The sequence below is a fragment of the Palaemon carinicauda genome, chromosome 4 (genome assembly GCF_036898095.1).
Source record: "Palaemon carinicauda isolate YSFRI2023 chromosome 4, ASM3689809v2, whole genome shotgun sequence".
Lineage (NCBI taxonomy): Eukaryota > Metazoa > Arthropoda > Malacostraca > Decapoda > Palaemonidae > Palaemon > Palaemon carinicauda.
The window spans coordinates 28842980-28869438 of NC_090728.1; the positions used below are offsets into that span (position 1 = coordinate 28842980).

General features: G+C 35.8%; 1 protein-coding gene across 1 annotated transcript in view; it reads left to right on the top strand.

Annotated features, from left to right (window-relative positions):
* Positions 1-25971, top strand: part of CrebB (Cyclic-AMP response element binding protein B) — a 130892-nt gene extending 104921 nt beyond the window's left edge. The window contains 7 exon segments of the mRNA XM_068372105.1: positions 4445-4600; positions 5373-5478; positions 6799-6849; positions 7890-7988; positions 14784-14921; positions 15398-15554; positions 23708-25971. Of these exon segments, the coding sequence (XP_068228206.1) occupies positions 4445-4600; positions 5373-5478; positions 6799-6849; positions 7890-7988; positions 14784-14921; positions 15398-15554; positions 23708-23849 (849 nt within the window). The 3' untranslated portion in view covers positions 23850-25971.
* Positions 25972-26459: the final 488 nt, after the last annotated feature.

Genomic DNA, 26459 nt, shown 5'->3' on the forward strand with positions numbered 1-26459 from the left:
AACATGGTAAGGATGTCAATGTTTGTTGTTCTTTTCCTTTCAAAAGGAAAAAGAGCTCTTGCTTCTCTCAATACAATAGCTTAACACGAGCTCAGACCTAAATGTTCGTTTTGGCAAAGAAATATTGCCCAGATATCTAATGCCAAATAAATGTAAAAGTGACAAGATATGTATTCGGTGTGAATTCCCATGTGGTGTTTGAAAATAAGCATGGATGGTATGTGAATGTGACTTGATTTTATATGCTGATAGTTTTATACATCTCGACTATAGTAGACAGTTATATAGTGTCCAGTGTGGAACTTTATTGTGAAGCCTCGCGTTGTGGAATGTGTAAGGTGTGTGATTAGGCTGTGTCCATAGTCGGTTAAGGCGAACGGTTAGTCCCCAGCTAAGGCCCTTGCCAGCCAATTTTGTTTCTCTCAGGGGCATAGCGTCTCCCGCTGCCTTTGTGTGTTCCTTCGTTATTCACATTCCCACTCTCTGTTGAAGGTGACCGAATGTGTCCCATTTTATTCAGTTGTTTATGTAAACGGTCAGTTGTAAATTTTGAATTGTCCTTGGCTATGGTGATTACACTCGAGCAAATACATTCTAAACCTTTAGAATGTTCGTTGGTATGCTCTTATATGCGGCAGTTGTTCTAAAAGTGGCCTAACCACCTCATCCCGGGTAGTCCTTCCCCCCCACCCTTCGTATCTTCTCTATTTCCACCATGTGACTACCCCCCCTCATCCCCCCTTTTCTCGATTTCCGCCATGCGGACGGCCATCTCCCATTCGCATGTGCTGCTTCCTATCTATACTTTCTGTAGATCGTAGCCTTCGATGGCTGCCCTGAATGTAAGGCCGCGAAGGGGAGGGGATGTGGTTAAGGGACTGCAAGTGCACCTTGACCTAAAGAACGAACTCTTTACCCTGTTCAAGATCATAACGATTTGTCCTTTTAAAGAAGCACGAATTAGAATGGCATTGCCCCAAAATATTGGATTAAGATGAAAGTGACATGCAAAGAAAGCCCCTGGCTGTGCCTCACTTTGTTTACTAAAGACGAATGTATGTCTGTTGAAAATTGAACTGAGAGAGTTGATTATGAATAAGTTCGCCTATTAACATTATTTGAATTTCAAGAGCAATCCGACGTTGATGACTAGCTTTCTCTGCCGCACGTTCTTCGAGTTTTTTTTCTAGTTATTTCACGATGCCATATTTGAGATCACGATATACGTTACATTATATATAGGTAAAAAAACAAAATATATGATGTAAGTATTAAGAAAGCTTTACGTCTGTCCCCACATTCTACATACTCCTGACTTCAGGTTTCTTTGGCTTAGTAAAACGTCTTGTATACTGTGGTAAGCTGTGTTGAGAAATTGCATTTAGGTGTAAAATCATTGTAACGTCCTCGGCACTTTTTAATAAACATAAGGATTAGCTTTGGTGGCAGCACCATTATCTTGTTATGGGTTGGTGGTGTTGATGCCATGACGTCATCATGACGTATCCGGTTCGTGACTTCCCCCCCTTCCCTGTCATTGCATACCATTACCTCACTCCTCTCCTTCCCCTTCTTTCCACTCCCTTCCCTCCCCTTCCCTTAACGGTTTGTCGTGTTATTTGATAAAGCCTTTTTAATTTTTAAAATGATATACCCTCGGCGATAATGAATGTATTTGCTCGGTGTTGCTTTTGCTGCTAAACCGTCTAGTTCATTATATTCCGATGATCCATTAATATAGATTGTTTTGATTCGTATACTGCTTGGACATACCAGAAGGTATGACTAACCATATAAAGTGCCTGTTTCAATCATACTTAACGTTTCGAAATCTACTATAAGGGATAAACGTGGATAATATTAACATTAACAATTTGTGTCATCTTTAATGCACAGTCTCGCAAATAAATTTTGGAAGGATTAAGATTAATTACAGTTGGTATGAAAGTACCAGATAGTACAGTATTCCATACGTAATCCAAAGCAACCGGTATAACCATTACCTCAGGGATTGTACCCTTAATTTAATAAAGCCCTTGATCCCCACCCAGTGCTATTGCCGGTCCCCTTTTATTTTTATTATTATTATTATTACTAGCGAACTGCTACCTGAGTTGGAAAAGCAGGGTGCTATAAGCTCAAGGACTCCAACAGGAAAAATAACCTAGTGTGGAAAGGGAACAGATAGAAAAGTATGCATGAGTCAAGCAAGATTGATTGATTTCAGCAGAGCATGTATCAAGTAGAACTAACAAAGTACGATATTTGACGGTTTACAAACTAACCCATTTGGGTGTTTGTGGTTTTTTTTTTATCAGAAGGAAAGTAGTCTAGTTTTTCAGTAGAAATGTAGATCTATGGTAAAGTAACCCTTGTTTGTCATTCCATGCATAAATTTGTTTTTTCTAAAGGGTTCCCGGCTTATTTAGCTTGTTAGAAGAGTGGAATTTGGACTTGAAGATAGATGAATGTAATTTGGACTTTGATGTATGAAATGGAATTTGACGTTTTCAATGGATGAATGTAATTTGGACTTTGATGTATGAAATGGAATTTGACGTTTTCAATGGATGAATGTAATTTGGACTTTGATGTATGAAATAGAATTTAAACTTTTCGATGGATTAATTTAACTTGGACTTTTTGATGTATAAATTTGATTTGGACTTTTTGATGCATGAATTGCAATTTGAACTATATAATGGATGAATTTGATTTGGACTTTTTGAAGTATGAAATGGAATTTCAAGTGTTCAATGGATGGATGTAATTTGGACTTTTTGATGTATGAAATGGAATTTGAACTTTTCAATGGATGAATGTAATTTGGAATTTTTGATGTCTGTAATGTAATTTGAACTTTTCAGTGGATGAATGTAATTTTGAACTGTTGAATGGATGGAATTTGAACTTTTCAATGGATGAGTGGAATTCGAACTTTTCAACGGATGAGTGGAACTTAAACTTTTCAATGTGTGAATGTAATTTGGACTTTTTGATGCATGAAGTGGAATTTGGACTGTTAGTTGGATGAATGGAATTTGGATTATTTGTTGGACGAGTTGAATTTGGTATTTTCGATAGATGAATGGAATTTTGACTTTTTGATGGATGAATAGAATTTGAACTACTGTGTCAGTTGGATGAATGGAATTTAGACTTATTTAAAAAGCTTAAAGGCCACACAGGAATGGCAGAGGCAAGAGACAGTGACATTGCCCCATGGAACAGGATAATGCCGCGAGACTGACCATATATATACATATGAATGGAATTTTGGCTTGTTTGATGAATGTAATTCGGTCTTTTCGATGGACAGATGGAACTCGAGCTTAGCCTAGTTGAATGAATGGAATTTCATCCAATTGTTGGATGAATGGTTTTAGGACCATTTGTTGGATGAATGGTATTTGGACTATTTGTTGGTTGAATGTACTTTGGACTGTGTGGATGAATGGAATTTGGACTGTGGGATGAATGAAATTTGAGCTTGTTTGAGGGATGGATGGAATTTGAACTTGTTTGTGGGATGAATGGAATTTGAACTTGTTTGTGGGATGAATGGAATTTGAACTTGTTTGTGGGATGAATGGAATTTGAACTTGTTTGTGGGATGAATGGAATTTGAACTTGTTTGTGGGATGAATGGAATTTGAACTTGTTTGTGGGATGAATGGAATTTGAACTTGTTTGTGGGATGAATGGAATTTGAACTTGTTTGTGGGATGAATGGAATTTGAACTTGTTTGTGGGATGAATGGAATTTGAACTTGTTTGTGGGATGAATGGAATTTGAACTTGTTTGTGGGATGAATGGAATTTGAACTTGTTTGTGGGATGAATGGAATTTGAACTTGTTTGTGGGATGAATGGAATTTGAACTTGTTTGTGGGATGAATGGAATTTGAACTTGTTTGTGGGATGAATGGAATTTGAACTTGTTTGTGGGATGAATGGAATTTGAACTTAGTTTCTTGGGATGAATGGAATTTGGACAGATTGTTGGGTTGAATGGAATTTGGATAGTTTATTTGGTTGAATGAAATTTTGACTGTTTGGTTGAATGGAATTTTGACTGTTGGATGAATGGAATTTTGACTGTTTGGTTGAATGGAATTTGGACTGTGTTGGATGAATGGAATTTATGCTCAATGTCCTTACTTGACAATTCAGCACAAGCGCGTGTGTGAACAAGATTAAAAAAAAATGTAGGAATGGGGATAAAGGAGAAGGTAGGTAATGGCTGAATGGGTGCTGCAAGAACCCTCTTTAGTGGTGCACACATGGTGCCATGTGATGGGACTACTTACTCTTTTGACTTGTAGGGGAAATAGAAATAATTAAAAGTGTGGCAGTTGTTGTTGCTAAGTTTATACAAGTGTAGATTTTAGTAGCAGTAATGAATGTCTGGCATCTGGAAATAGCCAACCATTTTCTCTTCTAGATTCAGAGTGTGATCCAGCAGCCATCCCAACCAAGTGTCATCCAAAGTACGGCACTGCAGACGGTCCAGATATCCAAAGGGAACGTTATTCTTCTTAAGCAACCCCCAAATTCTGTTATTCAGTCAGCTGGGGGAGGAAACTTGCCTGCAGTACAGGTGAGCTTCATTTAACTATCAATACAAGTTGCCTTAGGGACAGTGCTTTTGCCTGATATATGTACATAGGCTACCATATATATTTATATATACAATATAGGAAGACAAAACTTGGTTATCCTTTTGGTATGGTATGGAACCATGAAGTTTTTTTCCTGTAAAATGAAACTTCAGAAACTAGTTCTATAATTTTTTGTTTATTCCAGAAAAGTTTTATGCTTACTGTTTAGTTAATTATTGATATAATTTCTAGCCTCTTTATTACGTAAGGGTTTCAAGAGGATTGGTTAACAAAAAAATTAAGACTCCTACCCTTGCAGATATGTAAGTTGATTGTCTGTATTTGGTGTTGGTTATCTACATATTTTATTTATTTTGAATTCATAAGTTTCTCATATGATTTATAATATTCTTCCTTTTATGATTTGTAGTATTCCTTATATGTTCCATTTTTTTCATCCCCTCATTTCATAGGGATTGTACAGAATCTTATTTTAATCAAAGATCTGCATGGAAATAATCTAGTCAAGTCAATTGAAGTCTTGTAGTATTCAGGGATTTAAAAAGTACTTCATGATAATAATGCAGACTCAGGACTCATCATATTGTACCATAGATTTTATTTACAATCTAACAAGATGAAAGTTTTTCTTTTATTAGATTGTTAAATCGTTCAATTTCATCTTGTTTGAATCAAATATTTGTGTGCCACTCAAGAAATGCACTACCCTAGAGGGCATGTAATTAACGCACTTTAACCCCATGATTTTAGGTACTGGACGCAGAAGATCAGGACTCCTCCCGAAAACGTCAGATCCTGGCAAGACGACCATCATATCGCAAGATCTTCAATGAGTTAGGTGGAGGTGAGATATCAGGTGAGGGAGGGAGGGTCTGTCTATGAGGAATTTCCAGTAATTTTGTGAAGATGGTAGAGTGCCTATGAGGGGAACAAGGACTAGTGATATCTAGGTAGGGCAGTATTGTACAAGATTGTTTATACTCATGAAAGGAAAAACAGATATTAGAATTTCTTTCATTGGGTAATCGAGGAAAACCTTTCATAAGTGGGAGAATGTTATATTTGCATATTGCGTTAATTTTGGAGGAATTCCTATTCGGATTGTGTTTGATCGATTCTTTGTATTTTTTTTGTATGACGAGGGTATATTAATTATGTATACAGTACTGCACTAGTGTTTTGAGGGTAATTGATGTTTTAAATAGTTTAGGCAGCAATATGGAACTTCAGTGATCTTTTTTTTTTTTTTTCTATAGAGCTTTAATGCTTATTCAGATTTGTTAAAGGCAAGGGTTATAAAGTATTGTACTGTGATATAAATTATCTATATTGTAAAGGAATTTGCTTTTTATTTTTTTATGTACAGGAATTCAGGTTTTCGTAAGAGCATATGCTTTAAAGAAAAATTAATATTGAAGTTTCTTACAAGGAAATAAGATTTTTTTTCTTACAGCAATTTTATGAGACTTGCAGGAGACACACACATGTAGTTTTGTTATACAGTCATGTAGCAAATAGCAAAATATCCCTTACCTAATGGTTTTATAAACACTAGTAATGTTAGTTTTGGTAGTTCAATGAGTTCTCTTCATCATTTTTCAGGCTTACTGTATATGGGTAGTCTTTCAAGTTGTTGAATTGGGCAATACATAGTTAAAGAAATTAGATAGATTGGTAAGAGGAGACCAAAGGGCAATGAGAAGTAAAGGTTGAAAGCAGATTACTGGAGGGTTAGTAGATGTTGCAAAAGAAAATTAGGACAGGAACCAGTAAGAAGTTTTGGTGTTGGCAAAGCAGAACTTCAAGAGTTTCATAAATTTCATTGCCATCTTTTCATGTAGTTACATTATAATGATAAATATTAAGTCTATCAAGTAAAGTAGACTTTTAGTAAGGTAAGAGGATTGAATGAAAAAAGATTTCCTTGCACGTGAATACAGTACAGTAAACTGACATAATAATGATTGAAAACTGAATAGACAAGTACGTAGTAGTGTCAGTGTCCCCTAGCAAATGCTTTTAACAAAAATATTCAAGATCAGATTTTAAGTTTTTAATTGTGTAATAGTTGCTATGGGATCTTGACTTAATTTTGTTTGTATACATTATTGCAAAAACTATTTATATTCGAATGTAATTCTGACCATTAATTTTTTTTATTTCTTACTCAAATTAGTGATCGGCTGTGAGAAGAATGAGAAAATGTATATGCAGCTAAATCAGTGCTGTAAGTGAATAGCATAAATCCTGTTTGCTCTGCTCATCAGCCTTCTGTTGCTTATCATGCTCTAAATCAATCATTTTCATTTACAGTGTTAATAGAATGAAATCGTCCTTCAACTTCAAACACTTTATCTACTCTTAAAGAGTCTCTCCTAGATTAACTAAGGCTGTTTGAATTTGGTGATAATTTGTCTTTCCTCAAACTGGGAGTTGCACACTCTCTGAAGTGTGTGTAGCAGTATTATATGTCCACATCATTCAACCATTTTCCAAGCATTCCTAGCCTTGCTACAATATGAAGAGATTTGTCGTGAGCAATGCACTGTTGAGAGGTACATTTTAGAGTTTTATTTTTGGTAGACAGGAGGCTTTTTTTATCCAGGGTGAAGAGGGATGGTGTTGTTGTGGGTTTAGATTACGCGTACTCTACTAAATATGTTTGATATTGCTCTGATACAGTGGAATAATCTAAGGGAACCACAGCTAGAATGTTTGGTACAGATTTATGAAAAGTATAATTAGAGTTTTTTGTTGTGGGGTATTGAGTATTTTAATTTTCCAGATAAAGCAGTAGTTTGACTAGCCTTTTTGAAATTTACATGCATTATTGTTTGATGACTCATTTTCTCTTAGTGTGAGTGTTGTTTCAATTATTCTCGTCATTAACGGTCAACTCCAGTAAACATAAGCAGACTCGTTTGAAATGCATATTAATAGATGATGTCTGAACTAAGATATCAATCGGAACTAAATAAGATCTATTCTATACAGACTGTATTGCATTAATATGTGTAGATAACTGCTGTAGTTATTAAAATATAGGCCGGCACTCTACTAAGATAAAATTATTTGTTTTAACTCATGAGAAAATCACATTAAGGGTGGGATACTTATACGATTGAATTACAGAACATGTAATTTTAAATTAAGAGGTCTATTAACAGGTAATGTTTGAAATAAATGTCTCTAACATGAGAATGTATTGTTTACATATAGGTGTTTGTTAGAGTGAAATTCTTAGCAGATATAATTTGATATTGGCAGACAAGGGTGACGCTGGGAGCTCTGATTCCTCTCAAGACGAACCAACGGGAACAGTGACCATTGGTGGGCAGCAGTACCAGACGGCAGGTTTGTTGAAAGGTCCGTCCGTTTATCGTGCGTTCACCTTTCCTTTGGAAGACAAGAATCAAGAGAGATTTTGATGTGATTTATATTGATTCTCCCTCCAAATAAGAGATGTTGCATTAAGATGATTTTTTTTTAACAAGTACTTGTAACCTGAAATTAAGTATTTAAACATTTGAAATCCAAATATTTGACGTTCCTTTAGTTTTTCCTTGGTTTCCAGTCTGAAGTGTAGAAGCACCTTTATTAGACTTGCAAATGTGTGTTCCAGTATTACTCCCAATTTAAAGTACATATATTTAGTTGAGTACATAAGATATATTAGTGTACATGAAAAACATGAAGAAATTCTTCCTTTGATTCTTGTATTCCTTGAACATAGACAACTCTTTGTCTTCCTAATTATCTTAAGAAATCATGAGTACTTAATATACTGTCTAATGTGAAAGATCTTGGTCCTTCTCCACTCGTACTAGTACTACATTCTGGAAGTTAGTCATGGAAGAGGAGAATCCTAGGTCTAGGTAAACTTGAGGTTTTTATTGATTGGAATATTTGTTTGATGTCCTTACCATACACATGGTTCAAGTTGAAGGATCCTGAGTTATAGGAAAGCCATATTTGTGTTGTAAATTATTCTTCTAATGTAATATTGATACTACTGTAATGTCAAAAAGAAGCTTAATTTAATATTAAATTGTTATAATGCTTGTTTCCAGTTACCTAACTCAAAATGTTTCATATATCAAATCTGTCATCCATACGTTTTCCCCATTCATTTTGAAGGTTTCTTTAGTAAAGATTTTTCCAGGCATCTATAGTGCCATTGTTTGTCATAGCATCTATCAAAATGCTTGGTTTTGTATTGGGAGTTCACCAGAACTTTGTGATGATCATTACTGTAGATGGTATGGGGAAAAAGTTTTATTTTTATTTGTTAGTTATACAGTATACAGTGCTGTATAAGACAGAATTAGATGCTGGATAATTTTGTTAATATTGCTTTTGCCGTATTAGAATGGAGAACTTAAAATTTAACTTGTGTATTGGCATTTCTTTGTTTTAATACTGCATCTTTTAGTAATGTTTTGGTTCTTTTGTATATTTTGATTCAGTAGTTGTTAACTGTGGCATGATTTTGTCCTTATGTCATGGAACAATGCTGCAGCTGTGTATATTGGTAGTTGTAGATTTTCTAGTAATTAGTTAGTGAATCCCTCTTCCTTATTCTTTCTATTTCACATTAATTCATCTTGATGCCTAATATACAATAGTTACTGTGTTTTCATGTTTGTTCCTATGCATACACAAACTTTATGTCCTTTACAACAGGAATGTATCTTTAGCAGCGCTCCAACGGCCATTGAGTCATTTACAAGTTAGTTGGTTGATGATAGGTAGTGATGGTTAATAACGTGCACGAGGGGAAGCCCAGCCGTCCAGCTGTCACAGAATAGCCACATATGTCTTTGTGTGCTGCGGGCATAGGCATGCTGTGGCTTTCCTCTGTGGACTGTTGGATCTTTCCTTAACATTTGTTTGTGATGAGTTGAAGTGGTTGTATTTATTTTATTTTTGTGAGGGCTCTTGTTTGTAAGCAGAAGCACATCAAAAGGTAAGCATGTGGTGAAGTGAATTTTGTTCAAATGATTCAACCTTGAAACTGTTGTGTAGGCCCCTCAACCCGGATTTTAAGAGTCCTATCCTCACTCTTCCAATCAGGAAGATGATGAACTTACTTCATGGTAGTTTCTCTTGTTTGCAGGGATTTACCTAATTTGGACTGAGTTTCACTCATGCCTTCATTCCTGATAGTAAAAATATTTATGTCTGGCAAGCCCACCTAGCAACGTCGGCATTCTCCAGATGGTGATCCCTGTGGTGCAGTGTCGGTGGTTGTTCCCAGTGCTTCCCTTGTGAAGTTGTTTTGTGTTGTGTAGGAGGATGCTCTTGTAGTGTCCTCAGAGGAAGAGCCGTTATTATCGGTCACTCAGACCATGATTCCTCCTGAGAATGGTTGGCAAGGGGAAGGAAAGTTCACTTTTGTTCCTCCTTTATCAACCTCTTCTCCATTTCCTTTGTTGTGTATTCTCCCTTGAGATGACGACGATGAAGAAGGTAGTCGCGCGTGACTGTTTTACACTCAAGTTCCATTGGACTTCTAGCAATTGCTCTCCTCCTCTGGAAGGGAGTGACAGTACTCACCCTCTAATTGCTAACTTTGGGGTTTGTCAAGAGAGTGGGAGTCAGTGTTGCAGTATCATATGAGCAATCCTGCTAGGAATAAACATCACCAACGTAAGGCAGTGGAGGGTAGGAGTGTATGTGGGCACTTTTCTTGTTCCTATCTCTAAGGGGGAACTACCGTACAGAACTGTCCCGTTACAGTTACTGCTGTTTCATCAGTAGCAGGTTAACGGTTCTGCCCATCAATCTCCAGCACCTCATGGTAGGCTAATAGGTATCATTCACTCTTCGTATGTTGCCATTACTTAGCTCATGCATCGACTGGTACCTTAAGGTCGAGTGATCGTGTGCCTGGTGTGACAGGCACCGTTGTTTCATCAGTTGCAGGGGAGTGGTCCCCCACATCGTATGTTAGGCCGATAGGGGTATCGTTTATGCTACTACTTGTAGTCGAAAGAGCACACTTGCTGACTGGTATTTGTGAGGTCTGTTAGCAATAGCGACCTTGGGATAAGAGCTGCCACTGTTCACCTTCAAGCTGCTGCAAAGTTTCACTTACTGACTGGTATCTTTGGGGTCAGTGGGCAAGGTGAGACATGCATAGCACTGACTAATAATTCACTATTTGCACCAGTATTAAATAATTGGTCCTGCTGGACAGAAAACCCAACTTCCTGGTAATTGAGGGTAAGGATATGCTGTTGTAAGAAGTTATGCTTCTCCTCTTCCCGTTTTTCTGAAGTCTAATCAGAACATGGCCTGCTGTAAGAAGTCATGTAAGGCTGTTCTAGAGGCCCTTTCTCTTTCGTTGGAAGTAGGATGGCTTGACTTTCCCCAGTAGCCAGGCTGGCCAGAGATGCATGGCCCTGTGGGTCGAGTGGCTGGGTTGGCTGCCCCAGTAACAGGTGTTGCTGGATATACAGGGCCACGTGCTGAGGCCTTGGTGGTTTGCTAGAGTTTCACAGCACTGGCTGGCATGCTTCCCCCTGTAACCAAGTTGGCCTGAGATGCAGGGCCATGGACTCTTTCCATTGATCAGGTGTTGGAAGAGTTCGGGTGCCCTTTATCTTTTCTAGTAGGATGGGGGAGTACCGATTCCTCCTCAATTAGGTACACTTATGTACTGTATATTGAATTGAAATGATGGCTGTTCTCAAGCACATTGTAGCATGCATCCAGCCTGTAAAGGCTAATGCTAATTGGCTTGGGGTTTCAGGAAGATCCTGGGCTTTACCAAATCCTAGCTATGACCACTGGCAATATCTTCCTACGGAAGGGGTTTGGTTGCTCTTCCTAGGTTAAGTCCAGGAGGGATGTTAAGAGGAAATAGTAGTATGGGGAGCGAATCAGATATGCCTCCATCTATCTGTAATGGGATGCCTTGCCTAGCACATTCCCTCCCTATTTTAACAAAATAAATTTAAAATATTTTTGTGCTGGAGGATCTGTACGACCTTAACTAGTCCTCTTCTGTCAGCTCTTCACAAGTCACTGTAACGGAGAATGAGTCTGTACTACTCTCATTTGAGCTGGTACTTATTAGTCCCTATGAAGTTGGAACTTTAGTTCCATACTCACCCTTCAGAGAGGAAGATTGAATGAATGTGGCTCGAGGGACTTGTAGTGGATGCAGGCCTTCAGTCAATCCAGAACCGTCTCCTTCTTTTCTTTTGAGTGTTTATGCTCCATATTGGCTTTTCATTACAGTCTGGGGTTTGTAGGTGAGGAATACCTGGGAATGATGTTTGATTAGTATTTTTCTTTTTATTCATATCAGCAAACTCAGAGAGGTAGCTCACCTGTTCCTGATTGGTAGGAACCTCAAAACCTGTGAACTGTTGGTAAGGGAGAAGAGTGAGTTTTCTCTCTCCCTCTTCTGCTAATTCTTCCCTAACCACTCCCATTCTCTTCTTCAGACATTTTTTTTTTGGAGGCTACTAACTACTACTCTCTGCTATTCTCTTCATCAGGCACTTCTCCGAAGGGATAAGCAACAGTAATAGTTGCATAAGAGGCCTTTTGCAAAGTTTCATGGGGTAATTCTAGCACATACTTTTCCTCCTTCCAGTGGGAATTCCATATCTCGCTCAATGACTATTACTTAGGATTACATAGGGGATTTGTTGACCAGGTGTGGGTGAGCATTTCTTATATCATTCCTGTCTTAGTATAGGAGTAATGGCATAGGTCTTTGGAAGCTTTTCACTCTTGTCAGAGGGAGTATTGGCTCTCCTCATTCAGCCAGTACATTTTGAGGGATGGGGGTATCTGTTGCCTTCGTTGTTTCACAGACTGTTGAACACCCAGTGAGATTATAGGTTGACACTAACTTGTCTAGGTACCGATTAGAATTCCACCTTCTCATTAGACCCACTAGAAATGAGATGCAAGTGTCCAGACACTTCCTCCTACATTAGTGAGGCTGTTTGTTAGTAGATGCGATTTTTGTCAGTGTGTACCTTTGCCTCTGGTTTACCTGTTGGCATAGCCTTTTCAACTCCCTCACAGGATTTATCACTAATATAAATCCTGTTTAAGTTAGTGCATTTGACAGGACTCTTGAGGAGACATAGAATGAATGACACTTTTTTTTTCTCTATGGGTGTGTACAGCAGCCACAAACTTTATATGCTGTCTGGACGTTTGATGCTGGCGAGGTACACGAAAGAGCACCTTTCTGGCAGAATACAATTGCCAAGCATTAACTACCCTATCATCCTGGAAAGTGGGAGGATGTGTCTTTGTTTTAATAAACATTTCTCTTGATGTGCATGGTTTGATAGTACCGATAATGTCTCCTTATTGGGGAGATGGGTTTTCCAGGTCCTAAGACTTGCTTACTTTTAAGCCAGTACTGGCCCACCCTATTACCAGCTGTTGGAGGGTGTTGGAATCACTTCCCTTGCTCCTGTATGGGACCAGGAATGGTAACATGTCGAGGGAAGTAAAGGACCATGGGACTTCCTTCTACCCTTGAGTGTCCCTATTTCAAAGGACAAGATTTGTATACCCGTCAGAACAAAGTACAAATTTTAAAAGTAACCTGTATTTTTCCTGGCTATACAAACCTAAGCCCTTTAAATTTCCACCTAGCCACCCCTCTGTCATAAGCCAAATGATAAAAGTGGCTATTTTGTGACAGGTGGGTAGACATATGCTCCCAACTTGCGTCACCTGTTGTTAATTTCAACGGCCGTTCCAGCGTAGTTGTGACATATCCCGAGTTTGAAGGACTGTAGTTTGTATACCTAGGTAAAATACAAGTTACTTTTAATTTTTATTTTTTTTATTTTTAGGCTTGAGTAGAAATGCTTTGCTTGATATCTGCCTAGACTCTAGATGTTAGATGCTTTCTGTAATGAATAAGTGTAAATTTTTTGTTGCTGTTTACTGAAGCTGGTGTGTTCTTTATTGTCTAGAATTGTTGTGTTTTTCTGTATATTTAGAGTAATTTTGTCCTTTTTTTTTCCATGTGATGGCAAAGTTTTGGATGTTTAAAACTTATTTTCAATTTATTTTGCAAGCTTTTTAGATAATACTATGATAACAACATCCATAATGTCAGTTATGATGGTCACAAATTATATGGTACCATATGATCTTTAATATTCTGATCGTAGAAGTAGTGTCCTTTAAATTTAGTGGTTTATCCGCAGAAATAACAGTAAACAATTATATAGTAGATATGTAGCAAATGCTTTGCATAATGTTTTTTTTAGAGCAGGCAAAAGGGATTGCTGATTCTTCTCTCCCAATCATGTAAAACTCAGAAAAATAAAGTATATATATCCACAGTATAGTATTACAGCATATCATATGGTTTTTAATGGGAGTTTTAAGGATATATATATAAACTAAGGTTTCCAATCATTTACTGTTGATATGTTTAATTTAACCACTGGACTCGCATTTCCAGACTAGTGCTAGTTTGAGGAAATTGGATCAAAAGAAAGTGTCTTTCATATCGTATATTTAGAGTATTGAATGTCCCAGTTTAGTGTAGTTCTTTGCGTTTCCTGACAGAGGATATGCATTTTTTCCTGGCAGTTGAATACTGCACAGGCATTTATAAATTTTTAAGTTGATAAGTATAAAAATTGGTCACTGTTCCAGATAGTAACTAAATTACTAGTGCTGGTTTCTCAGATGTCATCATGATGGATGGCCACATGTAAACATTATATTGCACTATTGACCCTGTAAACTTTAGCTGTTGCAGTATTTAATATGTCAAGTTGAAAGGTCTTTTTCTACCCTCTAGCTCATCTTTTCTGTACAAGAATGGGCAAGTGGATTATCCCGTTAATTCTGTTCCAGCCTCGAGAGAAATTGTAGTACTGTGTAAGGAATGTAAAAACACAACTAGGAAATAGCAGTCATTCTTTAGAACTGGTTATAATATACTGTAATTAACTTTAAGTAATATTCTAAGTTTATCAGTGAAAGGTTTTATTTAGTATTTAAAATGCATTAAATTCCAAGGTCCTTTATTATAGTTTGCCAGTAGCTTTTATGTGGTACAATATTCTTAGTATTTGTGGTAAAGGAAATATCAATTTAGGTTGAGATTATTGTAAAATCTTTGTTTCACTTATTTTACCATGATATCTTTTATGTTTACAGTAATCCCTGCCGGGAGCCTGCAGCTGAGTAGCCAAGGAAGCGACGGTCTTCAAACCATCGCTATGACAAATGCTGCTACTGCTGGAGGAGCCATTGTTCAATATGCTCAAGGCTCTGATCCACAGTTTATTGTTCCTGGTGAGAGTTGCTGATCAAACGCACTATCTGCATGTAGGCTACTTTTAAGTAGTTAGGCAGAATTGGTACATAGTAGAAAAGCTTCTTAAAATTTGAAATATCATAAAAATCCCTCTCGCATACTCTTCGTATAGTCTTAAATGGTTCCACTCTTAAAAGTCACATTTAGGGAAGTATTACCCTTGGATTATTACCTCACATAAAATAGTATGCCATGCTTGTTGCAGTTAATTTCTTAGCGACCACAATTTGTTGTAAATTTCATTATTCCATTGGTGTTTGCCCCTGTTCCTCCTCTGACTTGACCTTTTAGCCAAAGCTATTGCCAGTCATTCATTAAAATATCCTTTGGGTTAATTCTATGAATTTATTTTACATTGATTTAGTGGAATTACTTTAATACTATTGTCATCGAAGTGCCATATACGTGCCTAAAGATCTAGTTCTTGTCTAATGTAGCCTCATCTTATGGACAGTTGCCACAAGTGACCTGAGTGGACTGAAGATAGCTACTAGTACTAGCGCGGGCCTAACACAAGGAGTAGTTCTTGCTACCGAGTCCAGTGTCCACAGAGGTGACCAAATGGCTGAGGAAGCAACGAGGAAGCGTGAGATCAGACTCATGAAAAACAGGTGAATGATGTAATTTTTACTATAAAAAGATTACCGTATTTTCTGTATTGAATGTACATTTTGCCTGTTTAGTATAAAAGTGGACACACACGAAAAGTGAGTATGCAAATGTTACTACAGTATGTGTCTTTATTTGGTCTCTATTCCAAGGTACTTTATTTGTTCAGCAATAATTTTTTTTTTCAATGGTGTACAGGGTTTAATAAATCTGTGTATAAGTGGTCTCTAATAACCCTGTCCCAACTCTAGGTCTGCATGCATGTTTTTGCTAGTCTCTCTTGTGACTTTGTCATGGGCTTACATGTGAATTAATTGTATAGAGCTGTGATTTTGTACTCTTCTTTTGTTTCCAGCTTTTCCCATTTTTATTTGGGGTTGGTCGTCTTTTAACACATCTCTTATCAAAGCTTGTCGATTTTTAAAAGAAAATTTTTAGCTAGAGAATTAATATAAAAGTAAAAGTGAGGAAAGATTGGCCTTGCTTTATGTCCTCCTACATCTATCCATCTAATCTCTAATAACTTTTCTCAATTCAACAATGATTTTACCCTCGTTGCATTTTAGCACTGAATTGCCTCACAGGTCCCAGCCCTGGCTTGTAATTGTATTGCCAAAATCCATAAATTCAAATATATATTGTACATTCTTGTTTATTCTATCATTGAGTCCACTTAAATACTAAACAGGCAAATTACATAAAATGTATAAATAATTGCTATTTTTTTCCTTTTTTTCTTATTATCTAGCTATGCATTCCAATGAATTTTAGACATACTTCCTTTTAGTCTTTCCATCAATTTTGTGCTAATTTTGCTCGGGCAGAATAATGAAAGTGAATAAGTTATTTGTTGCTCATTATTGTTTCTGCAGCAGTATATTTTTCTTTTTCTTAATGATATTTTACATAATGCAGTATAACCTGTGATATTTTTGGGGTTAAACTGCTGTGTGGTGTCCAAGGACTCTCCTGTGAAAGGCTAAAACAGATAATCCAATAAAATAAATACTGTACCAAAGAAATACTGTCTCCCCTGCTCAAAGGAAAGTCTCAGTGTGTATAAGGGATACACTTGAGTTCAGGTAGCTGAAATTTGTCTGCCATGAGTGATGTCATCACTACATCGTGCGCCTCGTAGAAAGGAACGAAGATCTCAGTTGACTGCCATGCTACGAGCACATCGACTAACTCTACCCATAGCCTATTACAAGTTGTCAAACAACCAACAGCTTTCTTGTTAAGTTAACCATGAAGACCAAACCCTTAAGTTAAATAACTTTGGGGTTTTCTTCCTTTCGTTAAGTTAATGTAAATTAAGTGAAGTATACTTTAGATTGAGAGTACCAGCAGTTAAGTAGCTTGGTTAGTAATGATAACATCAGAGGCTATTTGGCTAAGGTGGAGCTATTAGCACAGATATCCCAGAAAATTCCTGAAGGATATTTAAGCCTTCAAAATCAAACTCATTTGAGGAAACAGAAACAACTCTGTTCTGTTCTAATCCATATTCAGAGCATCTTTTTTCTCAGCTTAAGAGATCACATTCAAGGTTATGTATAGGGGAAGTTCGTGGTTCTCTTATGCTGTGAACAGGTTTATTTTGGATACAAAACTGTATAATTCTGCATATAAGACTACCTTTGAATTGTAAAATTCACCCATTAAAATTTGGAGTCCTTTATATATACCACCATTCTATAAATCAAACCTTTAATTCAAAGTGATGGTTATCAATAGGGTACTTCGACCTTGGTGCAATAACAACTTATATACTATAATCTTATGAAATAAGATTATTATAGAGATGATAAATGAATCTTCCTTTATATGTTATTGGCATATCTTCATAATAGACAATCTATTTGAGGAATAATTCAATATCAAAGAAAAACTCTATTTCTATATGAGTTCAGTTTAGAAAATTTAATCATTGTCAGCCAAGTCAAGCTACCGCTCTCAAGGATATACACACACAAATAACAAAAAGTACATTAATAGGACTCTCAAACTTGCTCAAAACTCTTATAATGAATGAAGTTTTTATACAGTTTACTAAAATTATTAATATCATTAGTTATTAATTCTTTGTGTAAACACGATCATTCGTTCATTGTGATTGGCGATGGAACATAATCAAAATAAGGGTTCCATTTCAGGCAACATGTTTAGGATAAAACTATTTAAAATTTCTTATTTCATTTACTTGCAACTTTTAAAAGTATACAGTAAGTAAAACAAAATTTATAATGTCAACTTTACATAACTAACATTAGAAAAGATAGCTTTTACCTCAAAAGGTAGCCTATACACATGTTTTTTTTTAATTTGGCAGTCTTTTTATACTACAGTATAAATTTGCCCTAATTTTAGATCTGTTCTTATACATGGAAAAATACTGTAAGTAAAAACTTAATAATTATGGCCATAATGTCTTTATCTTCAAGTGTGTAGACATCTGGAATGTTTGTAGAAAGCCTATGATAGACATGATTGCTACAAAAAAGTTTATTGTTGTCCCATTCATGACTGACAGGCTTAGTGGACCATGCTGTAGGAGTGGTTAAATCTGGACTGTTTAGTATTGCCATCGTTAGCCTTGATTTGTTTGATTATCAACAAGATCTGAGATTTGCAAATTAAAGGCTGATTTTTGTAGCAGCTTTTTTTTTCTTTTTCTTCTCCCCTGGAGAGAGTGGTTCACAGATCTGAGGCCTCATATAACAACACAACCAGTGCAGTTGCCAAAAGGGACAAATATTATCGGCCACATGGGCTGATAATAAAGTGCAGTATACGAAACCCTCCTTCCCCTCCTGCTACAGCTAACTGCATGAGAACTCCACCTTAAAGAGATAGCAGGGTTAGGTACGAAGTATGTAAATTAACAAACTATTGATGTCCCCATCTGGTAATATGACTTCCTATACTCGCCTCCTTAATAAGTCATTGTGTTTTGTGTTAGGTAGACTCTTCACAGTAGAATGTGGCAATTTGATAAAGGATTTGCTTAAGTTGAAAAAATTATTGTGCCTTGGCAAATTTTCCCTTGCTAACTCCTGCCATTTTGAGGTCTACTATAGGGTAGTGACTTTACCATTTTGAGGTCTACTCTAGGGCAGTGAGTTGACCATTTTGAGGTCTACTATTGGGTGGTTAGTTGACCATGCTCTATAAAAACCCATTGTATGTAATACAGTACTCTCACTTGAAAATCAATAAGGGGTCATAATATTATGGAAGCCCTGTGGAAGGGTATATTAGAGGTACACTATCATTTAAAAAGATAGCAAAAATAAATAATTTGGTAGTTTATGGGTACTATACAGTTGTCCCTCAAATAAGTTGCCTTTATTCTTAATATCTGTGATGGTGAAAAACTGCATTTATCGATGAATGCTTGGTAAAGGGTACATAATTGCACAGAATGACAGGTTTAAGTAAACAGTACTAGTTATGACTGCTGTGAAGCGAAAAAGAAAGCCAAATTTTTTTTACAGCAAACATTCATCTTCATGAGTCATGGATTATAGACATTGTAACTCATTACAGCCTTAAAAGTACTTAAAAAGGCCTTACCTATTCTTTGCAAGAGGTAGTAGTTTTTCTACATAGTCATCACTGTTGTGAATTTATGCTGGAGTCAGTATATTTAGTGACTAGAGGGTTTGCTTTGCAGGCTGAAGACATTGTGCTTTGGAGCTATTTTTCTCTCCCAATTCATTTTCTCTAAGGGAGTAAAGGCTTATCCAGGGGTCTCCAAACTTGTCAAATGTGAGGGTGACATTATTATTTGGGTGAGGGCCATAGGAAGGAATATTTTATATAAGTTTCATAAATTCAAGAAAAAAGTAATTTTGAGCAAATGAAAAGCATTTAATTAAAACAAAATTAGTCGGCATTAATCAAGGGGTAAACCAAAATATAACAGCTTTAATTTTTATGCAACCGCATTGATGAGAAAGATGATTATGATTTTTCTTCATTTGATAATGTCAGGTTGCAAATATTCATGAGATAAATTTGCTCAATAATGAGACTTACTTACATTACTATGTTTTGGAAAATGTTTTATTCACAGAGATACAGTTGGACACAGGAATACCTCGTACACCTCGCTCTAAAGAAATGCACCTAACCACACTGTTTAGCCCTGCCAATTACTGTACTTTGCCCATCTATTTATGCACCATTTGTACCAGGAATTCCTGTATCCAACTGTACAGTGTACCAAAAATATGCAAGTGGTTTCAAATTTGGAAACTATTTACAAATATGCATAAAACTTTCATATTTCTGTCTTTATGCTCTCTTTAATTCTGTCGTCTGCCTGGAGATCAATAATTTCCATTTGAAACATATTGGAAGATTTTCAAAATTGCTATCAAATGGATTTTGGAAAAGCCTAATTCCATTTGCTTTTGCATTAAGGTCAGCAAATTATTCTTGAAATTGTTTTGCAAAGTTTTAACATTGTTTTCACTTGCAATTGAAGGAAACCTTTCCCAATTTTAGCAAGTCTAATATTTTTTCATATTATGAAACTTGATTTGAACACATGGGGGTCCAAAACCAGAGGACATTGCAAGTTGGGTTTGATATCCCCTTTTCCCCTTGGAGACTTGCTATAAGGGCCTAAGTCCTAATTTCTCCAGCTGATGTTAACGAGTGTGATGCCTTGCTCCTTGCTATCACTTTGTCTTTTTCTTCATAAATTGCTGACTTTACCAACTCTGCAAAGTACTCCTCAGTTAGTTTCATGGCTGGAAAAGTTTGGCCACCGACTTTTCTAGCAGGCATTTACTATGTATGACTTCATAACTTTGAAAGATTTCTCTACCACAGGATATTGTCAGCAGCAGTAAAGCTCTTCTAATATTGCCTTTTTTCCTGGTAGGGATTGCAATCCATGTCTGATTTGAGTCTGGCCATTGGCTTTTTGTTGTAATGTCTTTTTAAGTTTTAAATACCCGTTGGCTGGTTAAATGAAGTGGTGTTTGGAGGAAAGAACTTACATAGATTGTGGATGATTTCTGTGTCCATTATCAAGGAATAGTCCTCAAAGATTGTGGATGATGTCTGGCCATTATCAAGGAATAGCAGGACTAGACATATTACCCTAGCTTCTGCAGGTTCAGCTAAACCTCCAGCATGGAGCTACAGTGGAACCATTAAAAAAATGTCCCTTGTCCATGCCTTTTTATAATGCATCCAGTACACTGAAAACAAGTTCTTGTTTTGATGAGGTGCTGAAGTGCAGACGAGTTTCCCAACTTGAAAATAGAAATTAAATTAGGCTTGTTGAGGTGACCTGCAGTATCCCTGTACAATGACCCCCCCCCCCCCCCCCCCCCCGATGTGTCTCAATAAAGGAAAGAGACCATTATTAAATTTGTATTTCATGCTGACACGAAGTGAAGAAAATGAAATTGAAAAATTTGTTTTATTAGATATTTGGTTGACTTCAAATTATGTAAATCCAAAATAAACCAGTTAGGTATTAAAAAGTTATTTTAGTTATTGACCATCAAATTCCATGACATAAGTTACATTAATTTACTGTTTTACATAGACTAATCATGTTTGTGTTGTGTGCATATTTTTCATGTTTCCTAAAAAAAATATTAGGAGTACTGTACATTATTTTCATTGTTACGTAATTAAAGGTACAGTACGTATATTGTACGTATGAACTATCAGATGTAATGTCGTGCTTCATCCATATTTCACTTACTCTGGCATTTACCCCACTTATGTAATAATTGCGCAGAGCTCAGAAGTGAAAGCTTTCTCCGTCTTGTCGGCCACTGATGATCTCTCCGATTTCTCTCTTAACGCTATTGAGTAAAAACTGCCTCTTGAAATTATGAAACCATTCTTTGCTAGTTCGGAAAGCTCACTCTGGATCCCTCACCCATACTTGGGGTATATTTGAAATGTCGGAAAAGTCAGGTCTTCACCCGGAGATAAGATTAGTCCACTGCTGTCTTTGCAGGCCTGATACCCAGTTCATGAGAAGGGCATTCTTCATCTTGATCATTACTTAGTCCCTCAACATTTCTATTTGCTTAGCAATGGGCACGGAATTTGCACTATTCTTAAAGCATCTGATAATACACTCATTCACATGGGAACATTTTGGTCATTGCAGCAAAGACCATACCTTGCTTACATCTATTCAGAACCTTTTACATCTAGGTCATCATATTCTTATGGCACATGGGGGTAGGTTGGGAGGAGAAGCTCTCACAGAGGCTATGGCTAAAGTTGAATACTGTACTTGAAGTAAAGATAAGATATGCACCCAAGATTTAAGGGTAGTGTGCTGTCTCCTGTGAGGTAGACAGAGTGGCAAGTAGACTGAATAACTGAACTAGTACTTGTATAAAATTGGAGCCTTTCTAAGAGAATAATTGAATCTGCAAAATCTGCAAAATTCTAATGGGAAGGTCTGACTATACAACTCTCAAGAATTCTATCAATAAACTGTACAAGCATCAGTGCAAACAGTATTTAATTTTCTTGAGTAAAAGTAGAGAGAGATCAGCAACTAAAACTATTTTGGGTAAAATAATTTCATACTTGAATTTCAAAGATATGACAAAGGTTTCTGTACTCCATCAAATGTTCATTTCAGTTGTATGGATTTGGCTGCATGGAATGTAATATGCATGCTGCAAGGTCTTTTATTATTTAAAAGGCTCCAGCTCAAAATCCAATTTGGTTGTGCAGTATTGCAATATTTGAGATATCCTGAGTTTGAGCCTTTGGATAATGTCATTCAAATCTTTGACTGTTAAAACATTTTCCCTATAATTTTAGCTTCAGCTGAAAGCGAGTGGCTTGCAGGCTATTTCCTGTTTTACTGGTCTTCAACTGAAAGACGTAAGGGTGCATTTATTTAACTTTTACCAAGAGTCTGAAGTGAAAAAAAAAGACTAAAATGAGTTTACCTCATTTATGTCTTTTTCCCATAAATTGGTTACCAGTTAGAACATTGAAATTATAATTGAAGAGATTTGAACAGGTTAGAGGTATGGGAAAAAATTGTTTCCCAGTACTCTGAAGCTCAGCAAAACCTATTCTAAGAAATGGTATGAAGAACTCATAAACAAATTGAATTTAGCTTATTCATGATATTAGAGCAGTACATAGTTGCAACTATAAACTTTACATGTGAAATTTATCCTTGGATAAAGTTCTCCATGCAGTCTAATTGAGTGCACTATTTGCATCTCTTTTCATGAAAAGTCTAGTTTAAATAGAATAAATGTTGAGCCACAGCAGTGTCCGTTTAAAAGTATTCTTATGAAAATTTTAACAAAAAGTTGTTAGCCTTAAAAAGAAGTGAATGTGGTTTGGGTCCTATATCAGGCTTCTAGTTAAGGTTAGGTAAAACATAACCATAGCTGTAGTATCATTTTATTGGTTTTGTTCTTCTCTTATTCAATCATATTCATCATTCAAACCAACCTTTTGATTCTGGTTTTCGTGTACCAGTGTTAAGTTGAAGGAAAATTTCTATATGTAGTTTGTTTTATAAGATATTTGATCAAGCACATGAATAAACCCGGGTGATTCATTGTACTAAACATAATTTTAGTACAATTCAGAGCAACAATATTTCAACTTCCAGAATCACACTGGGTATGATTTTCCAGTACAATTGTATATAAGTACTAAAAGAATAAATCAAAATCATGTTTTGTTAAAAAATTGCTTTTTTCCTATTTGTTCCATTAGTATTTTTCTTCCCATGCGACCAAATGGTTTTGCATACATGGCAGGATTTTTTTTTTTTTTTTAATCTAGGCTTTTTGTTTCCTGAATTAATAGTATATGAATCCTAGATAGGTATTGAAATAATTAATTTTAATTCAGAAATCCAGTCATTGATTAATTACTTCATTGGTTATTTTATTAATACCGGTATATATAATTGGAAAGAGGTTGTCATGTGTTTGTCCTGATGAAGAATATGTATTCATAATTAGATTTGTGGCTAGTGAACATAACCCCCCCCCCCAAATATTTTCCTATTTTAGTCCAAGATTGGGTTGGCAACCAAATAATATGTATGAAATATATACACACATTACATTTAACACAAGGAATTAGTCTCCTGATTTTTAAGTTTTTTTTATTTATATATTTCCAGGGAAGCTGCAAGAGAGTGTAGAGCCAAAAAGAAGGAATACATCAAATGCCTTGAGAACAGAGTTGCAGTCTTGGAGAACCAAAATAAAGCCTTGATCGAAGAACTTAAAACACTGAAGGCTCTTTATTGCCAAAATAGTTGATAGCAGAGCGTAGATGAATTTGTCTCCCTCTAATCCTTGTGCAGTGATAATAGCTCCAAGCAGTTTCAACCTTGAAATAGAGGTTGATTGTGTCAGTCTTTGTCAGATAAGACCTCAAAGCAAAACCAGAACTGCTGTTGTCTATTAGCTGGATGGTTCCAAAATGAGTACCAGCTGCTCTCATAGACTTGGTGACAAAAATAACCTTGGCTAAAATTTTAAGCCATTGTTTGAACGTGATTCTGCAGAATAATGGTATGCTTGGTATTACATTTTATGGTGTTTGTCCTTGCTACAGACTGCAATATTTATCTCCGGACTGTGAAGAATTAGATACTTCCCTTGTTGATAAAACCTTGAGTAAAGGTTTGTTGGAAACAAATTTTTGGAAGCAGAATTCTTGATAGTATAATCCAAGATAATGTCCAAATGCGAATCACTTTGTGATATGTGACTGAATTGTTACAGAATATGGAAATTTTAGTTTTGGTCAACTTTTCTCAAGTTCTGACCTGTAATGAGAAGTGTCCTTGCGTCTGTAGAGTACTGTATGCCAATGTAAGGCAAAAAGTACACTTTTGTTGTGCATACGTCAACTGTGGAAGAGCAGTCGATGCATCATGGTGATACTTGTAACATGGTTTATTTTCATAAGTAGAAGGTATATTCCTAGCTATTGGCATGAATAGGTTTTGCTCACAATTTCCATATCATTGGCCATCAAAAATTTATTTTTGGCTTAGGTGAAATGTGTGCAAAACTTGATGCATTTTATTTTCATGACCATTTGATAGCTTATCTTAAATGCATTGAAAAAAATTCTGTAATATCTTAAGTGATAAAAGATGTTACACGGTATTAAACATATTCCACCAACTTTAAGGATATTAAAATAATTTTTTTGAATAATTGTAATTAGCTATTCAGTTTTCTTTGCAGTACAGAATATTTCCCCGACAGTAAGTGGAGTCAGTGGGATATTTACATAGTTATAACTTATTTTGTCAATCAATTGTCATCATGATTTGCTAGTCAATTATTGCGATTTAGAATCGCTAAATATATTACTTTAGTGTAATTGCCATATTTTTGTGGAGGATGTGTTCACTGATAGAGAAAGTTTCAGGAGCAACTGAAAATATCCATTCTTAGAAGAGGTTTAGTGCGTGTTTCTTGAAAGAATTCCTAACACCTTCATTGCCTGTGTTGTTTTTACTAATTGTCTCACATATGTGTAAAATTTTATTAAATTTTCAAACTTCTTAAATCACAGGCATATTATATATATATTTGTATATATATATAGAGAGAAAGACAGAGACAGAGAGAGAGAGAGGTTATATATCTCGGTTAAGGGTAAAGCTCCATTTATCATCCCATGACGTCATAGATTTTTATTTTGAGAAAAATTATATTTTTAAATAACTTTTACCCAGTTGTACTAAAACTGTAATGTTTGATCTTTAATCACATTGTACCAAGGTTGAATCATTTTACAATCTAGCACTTTGACACAGCTGCCATTGAGCAATTTTTTTTCCTCCCAATATTGAATGAAGTAAGATAAATGAGAAAGGGCACTTGTGAGTAAACTGAATGTAATGAATTATAAAGCTCTAAAAGTCATGTTATGTATGTTGTGCATAATAACTGTATAAATCCTCCAAGAAATCAGTCTTCATTTTCATGTCATGTACACTGTAATTGTTTTTGTAACATTGTCAGAATGCAGTATTCAATGATGAGGAAATCCAAAGTTTGCATTGTTTGCTTTCACTTTAATATAATACAACAGTTGGTAGGTAATTTAATTCTTGAAGCATACTGCTATAATGGCAAGCTAATATTACTATATCTAATGCAATAGATAACATTGATAAAAATATACCACCCAAAATATCTCTAGTCTGGTTATACTGTGATTGCCACTAACAAAACATTTGAATTTTTTTGATACATTAGTAAGTTGTTAGCCAGACAGTAAGAATGTTTTCTTATCAAGTACTAATCAAAATTGATCGTTGTATAATCTGGGTAGGGTATGAAATTAATCATGTGAGCAGTGCCTTTTCGGGTATGTATTTTGTTTCTAAATTGTGCAAATGTAGTTTATTGGAGAAAATTATTTTTTGTCTTTTGTATTGGGCTGATGTCAGTTTCAGTATATGGATTATATTATTTATTTAAGTGTAAGGATCACAATCAGTACCTTTCACATGTACAGATGAACTGTAATGGATGAAGTTTAACCATGGAATTTTTTTACGTAAAGTATTTGGATGCTAATGTAGAGAAGTAGAAAGTTCAAACATTGAAAATATTTTCTTTTTCAAGGAAAAGATGTAAAGTTGAAAAGTAAGCAGTGTGTTTCATACACTTGTACATTATTTTCTCATACTTTTGCCATAATAGTGGCCTTTTGACTTTGTTCTCAAGTTTGAATATAACTACTCAAAATGTTGGTGGTTTGTGTACAAAAAATTGTTTGCTGTATCACTTGTGTTACAAACTCTTACAAATAGATGAATGTGTAACTAATATGTAAGAGTCTAAAAGCAATTCCAAAGACCATTTCATCTGCTTTAGGCAGAGGTGTTTTTTGACTGAAGA